Source organism: Arachis ipaensis, chromosome B9 (assembly GCF_059453495.1).
Source record: "Arachis ipaensis isolate K30076 ecotype BB chromosome B9, ASM5945349v1, whole genome shotgun sequence".
NCBI lineage: Eukaryota > Viridiplantae > Streptophyta > Magnoliopsida > Fabales > Fabaceae > Arachis > Arachis ipaensis.
Window position 1 is genome coordinate 134,452,069 of NC_142444.1, and position 11,368 is coordinate 134,463,436.

Consider the following 11,368-nt stretch of genomic DNA (forward strand, 5'->3'; position numbering starts at 1 on the left):
AAGAAAAATGAGGAGATTACTAAGATTAAAAAACATAGAAAAAGGAAGTTCTTCATCCAAAGACTTCAAGAAGGATCAAGCTAAGTTCACTTGTCACCACTGCAAGGAACCGGATTACTTCGAGTCAAATTGTCCTAGTTAAAGAAAGGCAAAAAATCAAAGAAGGACAAAAAGAAAGTGATGATGGCAACATGGGAAGACTTGGAGAATGACACCAGTTCTGAAGACTCAGATTAAGAGGCTCAACTATACTTGATGGCTGATCACGATGTTAAAGATGAGGTAGATCTCTCTGACCTATCTACTGATGAATTGCACTACATTATCAAAGACATTACTATGAATTCTAAAAAACTCTTAGATAAATATATTAAATGCAAGAAAGATAATGAAGCATTGAAAGCTGAAAATGATTTTCTATTGAAAAAAGTTAAGGCAACCGAAGCTTGTGATGAAATTTCTTTAAAAGAAAAAAATAATGCTTTAAAAGCTTAATTAAACAAATTTAAACTTAAGCATACGGTCACTGCCTCCACTGGTTTGCTTGCTGAAAATAAAAGGCTGAATGAACAAATTAAAAACCTGAATGAAGACTTAGCAAAATTTGTTCAAGGTTTCCGAAATATTGACAAATTACTTGCTTGTCAAAGATTTGGTGGTGAAAAATCTGGACTTGGATTTAAAGAGAAAAGTAAGGCTGTTTTCAAACAAAATGTTAAAAAATCTGAAGCCTCATCTTCCAAGAATTTCAAACAAAAAATTTTCAATAAACCTAAAAAATCAGTGAGCAAGAACCATTGCTATAAGTGCAATAGAAAAGGTCATGATCCTGAATAATGCTTCATCTTTCTAAGGTCTTTTGGTAATGATAGTAAATTATATAATGTTGTTCATGATTATAATGCTCTTGGGAAACCAAGAATATTTCACATAAGAGGATCCAAATAGATTTGGATACCTAAGGTTAGTTGAAGAACATGCAGGTTTGCCTTACATCCAAGAAGAAATTGGAACATGTGGTATCTTGTTAGTGGATGTTCAAGACATATGACCGAAAAGGATACTTTCTTTATCAAACTCAACAAGTATGATGGAGGATTTGTCACTTTTGGAGATATTGATAAAGGTAAAATAATTGTCATTAGTAAGGTTGGCAAAGATTTTTCTACTTGCATTGATAGTGTCTTTTTGGTAGATAGGTTAAAGCATAATCTATTGAGCATAAGTCAATTGTGTGACCTTGGATATGCTGTAACCTTTAGGAAACTAGATTCTAAGGTCATAAATGAGAAAACAGGGGCTGTTTTATTTGTTACAAAAAGAAGTGACAATATTTATGGTTTCACACTAGATGATCTTAAAGTTCAAAATGTGACTTGTTTCTCTTCAATGGAATCTGAAAAATGGATGTGGCATAAGAGATTAGGACATGCTAGCATGTTTCAAATCTCTAAGCTTGTTAAAAGGGGCTTAATAAAAGGTCTTCCTAACATTAAATTTGACAAAGACATCACTTGTGATGCTTGTCAAATGGGTAAACAAACAAAAACCTCTTTTAAACCCAAGGAAGATGTCTAAACGAAGAAACCATTGGAGCTATTGCATCTTGATCTGTTCGGACCAACTGGACTCAAAGTCTTAGAGGAAAAAGTTATGGAATAGTTATTGTGGATGACTACACTAGGTTTGGTTGGGTGTTCTTTCTAGCTCATAAACATGAAGCATTTTCTGTTTTCGAAAAATTCAGCAAGAAGATTCAAAATGAAAAGAGTTTAAAAATTATTTCAATTAGAAGTGATCATGGAAAAGCATTTAAAAATCAACACTTTGAATCTTTTTGTGATGAACTAGGCATATCACAAAACTTCTCATGTCCTAGAATACCACAACAAAATGGTGTTGTGGAAAGAAGAAATAGAAGTTTACAAGAAATGGCTAGAGCTATGTTGTGTGAATATGAGGTTCCCAAATTCTTATGGGCTGAAGCTGTGAATACAGCTTGTTATATTTTAAATCAAACCCCCATAAGAAAATTTTTGAAGAAAACTCCATATGAACTTTGGAAAAGGGCATCCACCCAATCTTAATTACTTTCGTGTGTTTGGCTGCAAGTGTTTTATACTGAATATCAAAGAAAATTTGAAAAAATTTGATCCTAAAACACATGAAGGCATTTTTCTTGGTTATTCCACTAATAGTAAAGCTTATAGAGTATATAACAAGAACTCCAAAACTGTTGAGAAAACCATGCATCTCACATTCTGCGAGTCTAACTTTGTTCCTAGTGTTTGTATTGATGATAGTCTAGGTTTTGAAGTTGATTGCCCAAGATCACTGAGTTAGCTCCTCAAAATTTGAGCTCTCAAGAAACTGCACCTACTAGTAGCGAAAATCTTAATTCTGCAGGAGACAATTTGGAATCATCTCCTGTTTTAGCAGAAAATCCTGATGCAGAGGCAATTATGGATCAAGAGGAACCTGAATCCTCAACTCTAACCAGAAGGCCTAGGGAATGGAAATTTATGAGAACTTATCCTGAAGAATTCATAATAGGTAATCCTTCCAAAGGGATAGCTACAAGATCATCTTTGAAAAGAGTCGAATCCAACAACATAACTCTTATTTCAAAGATTGAACCTCAAAATATCCAAGAAGCACTTGCTGATCCATCTTGGGAATTAGTCATGGAAGAGGAACTGTAGCAGTTTGAGAAGAATCAAGTCTGGACCTTAGTGCCTCACTCAAATGGAAAGAAGGTCACTAGCACGAAATGGATTTTTAGAAACAAGTTGGGTGAAGATGGAACCATTGTCCGAAATAAAGCAAGATTGGTTGCTCAAGGCTATGATCAAGAGGAAGGGATTGATTTCGATGAATCCTTTGTACTTGTAGCTGAAATGGAAGCTATCAGACTACTCCTAACATATGCTTCTCATTGCGCCTTCAAGCTATTCCAAATGGACGTAAAGTGTGCATTCCTCAATGGTATAATAGATAGAGAGGTCTATGTGGCTCAATCTCCTGGATTTGAAAACAAAACTTTTCCTAACTATGTTTTCAAACTAGCTAAAATCTTATATGGTTTAAGACAAGCTCCTAGAGCTTGGTAAGCAAGGCTGAGCTCATTTTTATTGAAAAATAATTTTCAAAGAGGAGCCATTGACACTACTCTATTTATTAAGAATTACAATGATCATTTTATTCTTGTGTAAGTCTATGTTGATGATATCATTTTTGGTTTAGCTGATGAGGCTTTGTGTGCAGATTTTGCTAAGCTAATGACAAGTGAATTTGATATGTGTATGATGGGAGAATTAACTTTCTTCCTAGGCTTGTAAATCAAGCAAACTGTAGAAGGCATTTTTGTGCATCAGGAAAAATATGCAAAGGAATTTGTCAAGAAATTTGGGCTGGAATGTGCCAAGTCAATGGGAACCCCATGCATCCAAATATCAAGCTTAACAAAGATGAACATGCTAGAGATGTTGATGAGACACATTATAGAGGGATGATTGATTCTTTGATGTATCTAACCTCCTCAAGGCCTGATATCATACAAAGTGTTAGTGGGTGCTCAAGATTCCAATCAAAACCTAAGGAATCTCATCTCTCAGCTGTCAAGAGGATCATCCGATATGTGCTTGGTACCACTAATTATGGTTTATGGTATCCCAAAACTGATTCCTTTCAATTAGTGGGTTATTGTGATGCAGATTTTGTTGGGAACAGAATTGATAGAAGAAGCACAAATGGCATGTGTTGCTTCCTTGGCAAATCACTCAATGTATGGTCAAGCAAGAAGCAAGCAACAGTGGCACTATCCACTGCCGATGCTGAGTATATTGCAGCCTCCTCTTATTGCTCTCAATTACTATGGTTGAAAACTCAGTTAGCTGATTATAAACTGAAAGTATCTAATATTCCATTATTTTGTGATAATATGAGTGCTATAAATATTTCAAAAACCCTGTTTTGTACTCAAGAACAAAGCACATAGAAGTTAGATTTCATTCTATAAGAGAACATGTACAAAATGGAAATTTAGATATTCAGTTTGTTAAATCTGAAGATCAACTAGCTGATATTTTTACTAAACTATTGATAGAAGAGAGGTTCTGCAAGTTACGAACTGCTCTGGGCATTCTTGATTCATTTACCTGCTAACTTACCAGATTTTCCCTCTTCTCAATCTAGGGAGAGGACAACTATTAGAATAAGTTTTCTTAAATTTTTCTGATGTTCTGGTTTAAGCATTTTGTCTCATAGATCGAGATGAAATTTTTCTGGGCAGATGATGAGTAGGCTTCATTAACTCATTGTAGAGCTACCTGGACTTGTTGATGGCTCGTTAGACATACTGGACTTGGTGTGTTTGCTTGTTCATTATCATGAGGGGTACACATGTTAAAGCTACCTTGGGCCCTTTATGGACTTGGATATCAAAAATCTGTTTTTGGTCCCAAAATGCAGCATTTGCTTTTTATTTTAAATTGGGCCTTCTTTCAAATTGCTTTTCATTCACTTTCAAATCAAAATCAAAAGTTTTCAAAGCTTTTATTTTTTCTTTTTCAAGAAGAAATCTTTACAATACCCAAGGCCTATATTAATGCTCCACTACATGTACCCCCTTCACACTCAACTCCTCCAGTCCTCCTTCACTCCACTCTTCACTCTCTGAAACAAACCTGTGTCTTATAAGTATGGCTCGCAAGAAAAGAGCAGTCCGCAAAAGCTCTCATAGTGGTGCATACTCTTCCCATTCTCAACTTTCATCTCCTATATCACTACATTCTCATTCATCTCCTTTTCCATCTCCCAATAACTCTCTTCCCACCTCTCCTCAAAATACCGCTCCTGAAATGGCTTGTACTAAGACTACCGCTCGTCGTCCTGGAGTAGCTCCTCGCCCTACCTCCACTCCTCCAAATGTTTCGCAATCCAGTTCATTTAAACCCAGTTCTTCCCGAGGTAAGAGACCCCTCCATGAAGAAGATGAAGAGCCTCCTTCATCCTATGCTCGTCACACCTGCATAAAGAGAATAGCACTCAGGCATCGTAACACTGATGAAGGCACAAAAGTTCCATCCCATGATGATGATCCACTGATTTCCACATCTAATTCCTCTAAAATCAGAGTTCTGACAGGTATAATGAAAAATGTGCTTCAAGAGTTTGTCAATCTCACCGACCTCCTCATCAATTATGGAGCTGAGCGCAAGAAGAATGAAGTCATGGAAGAGAATACGCTCAAGAAAACCAAAGGGAGGATTCAGATTCTGAGAGATTTTATAGAGGACATCGAGGTTGGCCTTTCAACCACTGACAATGAGGATGATGATGATGAAGCCTCCAATGATTCCAACTCTGATGCCTAGAATATTTCATCTCTTTTGCAGGGTGTTCTCCCTCCTTGATGACAAAAGGGGGAGAAAAAGAGAAGAAAAGAAAAGCTAACATGTTAGCATTAGCTTGGGTTACGGACAATGATGCTTAATATATGTGTTGCTGTCACTTTGATTATGCTCTATGTTAATTGCTCTTTGCTCTGTATCATTATCACTGTGATATATTGCTCTTAGCTATGTGTTTTGTGTTACTGTGATATATTGCTTGGATAATTTCTCTTGGCTGTTTTGAGTTTTATCCACTTGGAGATGTAAGCCATGATGAAGGGGGAGAAATGCTAACATTAAGGGGGAGCACCACACATTTTAGATTGTCATAAAAGGAAAGTGCTCTCAACTCATTTAAATTAATTTTTTAAATTTAATTATCCTCTTTTATCATGTTTGTCATCAAGGGGAAGATTGTTGAGCTTAGATTGATTTTGGGCTAATATATGATGACAAACATTATTTGGGTGAAAGCCCAAAGTCGGTTTAATGTGTGTTTTAATGATGCAGACCCATTTGTATGTTGCTTCAGTCCAAGTTAGCATTGCTTCAGCAACTTAACATGCTACAGCTCTAACACTTAAGGCCATAGTGCATCAGCCCTTTGTATTTGAATGGGTAACTACATGAGCCAAGAGAGAGAGCACCAAATAGAATAGTGGGAACAAAAAGAAGAAAAAACAACAAGGACATCTGTCAACAACAATGACAGCTGTGGCTCTAACAAAGCAACAAGACACAAGGACAACTCCACTACTCCAAGGACATCAGCAAAGCACAATTCAGAATGTGGGAGAGCAAAACACAAACTTGCACAAGAGCAGAAGCAGCAGAGTAGCTCCTCGGATAGCAGAGGTAATGGAGCAAAGGAAAAAAGAAATGCATGCCAAGGATGAAAGCAAATCCAAGGACAGCAGAGATGGTGGAATGGTTCCTCAACCAGCAGGGATAGTGGAGCAGGATGAGCAAAGACTACATGCCCTCAGAGACAGCTCCAACGGGTAACTAGGACAAGGAAATGGAAGAGGCAAATTGGAGAGCAAGCTGATAATATAAGGAGCATCACTTCAACATTTGAAGACAAGAAAAAGAGAGCGAAATATTCAGAGCATCATCTCTACACACTTGAGCTGAATTCTTTTTCTTCTACTAGTACTTCATCTTTTATTTTATTTGTTATGGCTATCTTGTGTCATTTTTTGTTTTGAGAAAAGGCTGAATATGTGAGTTGAAAAAGTCATGAAAGAAAAGGCAAGAATGATGCAAGAAAGAACCATTGTAATTCTGTGTAATTGAGTTGTTGAATTAGGACTAGTTCTCCTTGCAAAATTGGGATAGCACTCGGTGAGATTTGAATCTGTTTAGGTTCTCCTTCCAAGTTGGGACAACACTTGGAAAGCTGAGCTTTGGTGAAGAAAGCTTAGTGTTAGATACTAGTTGAATTAGGGTGTAATTCAATAATATTGGTGATTGTAATCAGTTGATTATAGTGAAAATTCCACCATAGTTGTGGTGGAGACTGGATATAGAATTCATGGCACTTAGAATCCGAACCAGGATACATGCTGGCCTCTTTCTCTTCTTCCATTCTCTGTTTCTGTTCTGAGTATGAGACAAAACAAAAAAATCTCCTGCAAAATTAGCTTTCCTGAAAACAGAGCTTGAAATAATTTTGAGCCAACTTGATTCAACCCTCCTTTCTCAAGTTCAAGCAGATCCATTAACCACATTACATAAAGTAGTTGAACCAAAATACATGACTATATTATCTTCTCTTTTCTACTCTATTTTTATTACATTCGATATAAGACAAAAACAAATTGTCTCATACATAATCAATATCACAAATACATCAGTAACAAAATTATAAAATTTGTTTTGATGTTCAAATTTAAAAGTATAAAAAAGGATCCTAAATCCGACTCTTTTTTCTTCTAGGCCATTAAAACTTTTTAATTTTTATTATTATTAATATATATATATATATATATATATATATATATATATATTTTAATTTATAAAAATAAATTAATAAACACATTAGTACATATTACTACACTAGTAAAAATTTATGCCATTCCCAAAGCTTGAACATCATACTTAATTAATATGTTTGTAGATATATTATATAGCTTCTAATATATTTGTAATGCTTTATTAAGCTTAGGAGCTAATTATACTTTGCTCCAAACCAAGCAACAGAATAATTATTTAATTTTGAATGCATAACTTTAAGTCTATAACTACTAACTAGTGATATGGTTAATATGAATGTGTTACGGCCTGGCCCAAATCATTTATGGGCCGGCCTGACCCGGGCACCACCCGACCCGAACGGTCGGATGTGAGACGCTCAGATGCCGACCCGGATATGCGTCCCTGACACGCGTCTCTGACAGCTTCGCTACAGCTGTGCAAGGGAGGCCTCGAAGAAGGTGGGCCTGTCCCTACAGGGCCCACCTTTGACACGGTATATATGGGAAAGGACCTGCCCTTCTCCCAAGGTACGTCACATATCAATCAACCCTTATTCGCCTGCACACTTTACTGACTTGAGCGTCAGAGTGTCTTTGCAGGTGACACCCCCCTTTCTCACACGAAGTGCTCGGGACGTAGTCTACCCCAACCCGGCAACTCATGATCAGGCGAGATCCCCTCCATCAATCAGGATACCAACCCGAACCGTCCGATACCCGACCTACCGAACATTGGCGCCGTCAATGGGAATCGCCTGAATGGAAGTAGTACAAGGCCCTGGAGGAGCAGGGCAAGAAGTTGGGCAAAGAGGGGAACCCATCATGGTGTCCTCGGAGGAGCGCACAAGATCCCCCCCACGACGAACCACACGATCCCTAGAAAGACGCCCCTTTCGGGGAACTGGCAACAACAGCGACAGGATAATGCAGGAACTACGTCACAGAATGCAGGACCTAGAGCGTCGACTCCCGTTCTCCCCCAAGAAGCCACTCCCGACGCACGGGTAGCCCAAGGTCCAAATCTGAGAGCCCCAGGGAGGAAGGACGCACAAGGAGGCACCACGACCCACTCATATATGTCAGGCACAGGAGGCGGCGCACCACAGATCACGCCACCGCAAATCACGACCGGGAAGATGGTCGACGGGAAGACGGCGAAGGGAGAACGCGGCGAACACGCGGACCAGTCATAGTAGGTACGACCCCATTTCATCGTTCCATCCTCAAAGTCCGGCTGCCAAAGCACTTTGACAAGCCAACGAACATGAGGTACGACGGAACCCAAGACCCACAGGAGCACCTCACGGCCTTCGAGGCCAAGATGAACCTGGAGGGAGTAGGGGACGAGGTAAGGTGCCGCACTTTCCCAGTCACCCTCGCGGGACCTGCGATACGGTGGTTTAATAGCCTCCCGCAGGGCTCAGTGGCCAAGTTCTCGGATATAAGCCACGCCTTCTTAGCCCAATTCACGACCAGGATAGCCAAGGCAAAGCATCCAATCAACCTGCTTAGAGTAACGCAGAGGTCTGGAGAATCGACAAGAAAATATCTGGATCGTTTCAACGACGAGTTCCTGGAGATCGATGGACTGACTGACTCAGTTGCCAGCCTATGCCTGACGAACGGTCTCCTAAACGAGGACTTCAGAAAGCACCTCACGACGAAGCCGATATGGACAATGCAGGAGATCCAATGCGTGGCCAGAGAATACATCAATGACAAAGAAGTCAGCCAGGTCGTGGCTGCCAATAAACGGCAACCCTCCTACAGTCAAAACCGGCACCACAGAAGCGGAGAATGGCAGAAGGAACACGCCAGAGACGGCGGTCCGAGTAAGAATCCCAGGCCTTTCCCTCGGGTCGGGAAGTTCACTAATTACACTCCCCTCACCGCACCAATCATGGAAGTTTATCAACAGATAGCCGAGAAGGGGATCTTGTCGAAACCCCGACCACTGAAGGAGCGAACAGGGGGAACCGGAGCCTCTACTGTGACTACCACAAGGGCTATGGGCACAAGACTCAGGACTGTTTTGACTTGAAGGACGCGCTGGAGCAGGCAATTAGAGATGGAAAGCTAGCCGAGTTCTCCCACCTCATTAGGGAGCCGAGGAGGCGGAACCGCGACCACGAGAGCGAGGATGGAACACGGGCAGCAAAGCGGCGTCAGGAGCCGGAAGAGAACGACCACGGCCTCACCATAGTAAACGTGGTAACCGCAAGAAACGCGGTGCCCAAGTCGAAATCGGCACGTAAGAAGGACGCCAAGGTCCTCGCGGTTTCCTCATCCCCTGCGCGAAGCACCAAGAAACTCCCATCCATCTCATTCGGCCCGGAGGACCAATGGTTTGACGAGGTCGGGGAAAGCCCTCCCATGGTCATAACGGCCATAGTAGGAACCGGTCTCGTCAAGCGGATCCTTGTAGACACGGGGGCAGACTCGAACATCATGTTCCGCAATGTGTTCGACGCTTTAGGTCTAAGAGACACCGACCTACAGACTCACCAGCACGGCGTCGTAGGGCTCGGCGACCACTTCATCAAGCCGGACGGGATAATCTCCTTGCCAACCTCTGTGGGACAAGGTCAGAAGAGAAGAACAGTGATGGCCGAGTTCGTGATCCTACGAGACTCCACCGCCTACAACATCATCCTGGGGAGGAAGACCCTCAACGACCTAGGGGGCAGTCATCAGAACTAGGATGCTGGTAATGAAGTTCATAACTGAGAATGGGTCGGTAGGGTTGGTAAAAGGAGATCGGGAAATGGTAGTCGCTTGCGACAACGCCAGCCTCTCTTTAAGGAAAAAATCTAAAGAGGCCTCGGGGGTGTTTCTCGCCGACCTGGATGCCAAAGTTGACGACAAAACCAGATCCGAACCAGAAGGGGACCTGGAAAAGTTCAGGGTCGGGAATACGGAGGAAAAGTTCACGTTCGTGAACAGAAAACTCCCCCATGAGTTAAAAGAGCCTTTGATGAAAATGATCAGAGCCAATGGCGATTTGTTTGCCAGGACACCAGCCGACATGCCGGGGATAGACCCCCGAATCATGTCACCCACCTAGCCATCAAGCCGGAAGCCAAACCAGTGGCTCAAAGGAGAAGAAAGATGTCTTAGGAAAGGGCAGAGGAGGTGGCCAGACAAATGGTCAGCCTCCTCGAAGCAGGGTTTATCCGGGAACTGCACTATTCGACCTGGCTCTCAAATGTGGTCCTGGTAAAAAAGCACAATGGGAGATGGAGGATGTGCGTGGACTACTTCGATCTCAACAAAGCATGCCCCAAGGACTGCTACCCCCTCCCCAACATTGATGCACTCATCGATGCGGCCGTGGGATACCGGTATCTGAGCTTCATGGATGCTTACTCTGGCTACAACCAGATACCGATGCAGCGGCCAGACGAGGAAAAGACGGCGTTCATAACGCCAGGAGGAACCTATTGCTACAAGGTGATGCCCTTTGGCCTGAAAAATGCGGGGACCACGTACCAGAGGCTGATGAACAAAATATTCAGCGATCTCATTGGCAAGATAATAGAAGTCTATGTGGACGATATCCTTGCAAAGACCACCCAACCTGGTGATCTCATAAGTGACCTGGAGAATGTGTTCGCGTCCCTCCGACAACACGGCATGAGGCTCAACCCGCTTAAGTGCGCCTTTGCCATGGAGGCCGAAAAGTTCCTGGGATTCATGATAACCCAAAGGGGGGTGGAGGCCAACTCGGAAAAATGCCAAGCGATACTCCAGATGAAGAGCCCGGGCTGCATCAAAGCTGTTCAGCGACTGGCGGGAAGGCTCACCGCATTGTCCCGGTTCCTCTGTGCATCGGCAGCAAAAGTCTTGCCCTTCTTCAACCTGATGAAGAAGGGAATAGCGTTTGAATGGACCCCTGCGTGCGAGGAAGCATTCAACCAGTTCAAAGAAATCTTAGTAGCACCCCCGGTCCTCGGCAAGCCCAGAGCCAGAGAACCACTCTACCTATATCTGGCCATAACA

At 41.8% G+C, this 11,368-nt stretch overlaps 1 protein-coding gene across 1 annotated transcript; it reads left to right on the forward strand.

Annotated features, from left to right (window-relative positions):
- Window positions 1-8,633: 8,633 nt before the first annotated feature.
- LOC107615936 (uncharacterized) lies at window positions 8,634-10,069 on the forward strand. Its single transcript, XM_016317947.1, has 2 exons — window positions 8,634-9,201; window positions 9,288-10,069. The coding sequence occupies exons 1-2, from the start codon at window positions 8,634-8,636 to the stop codon at window positions 10,067-10,069; spliced, it is 1,350 nt and encodes a 449-aa protein (XP_016173433.1).
- Window positions 10,070-11,368: the final 1,299 nt, after the last annotated feature.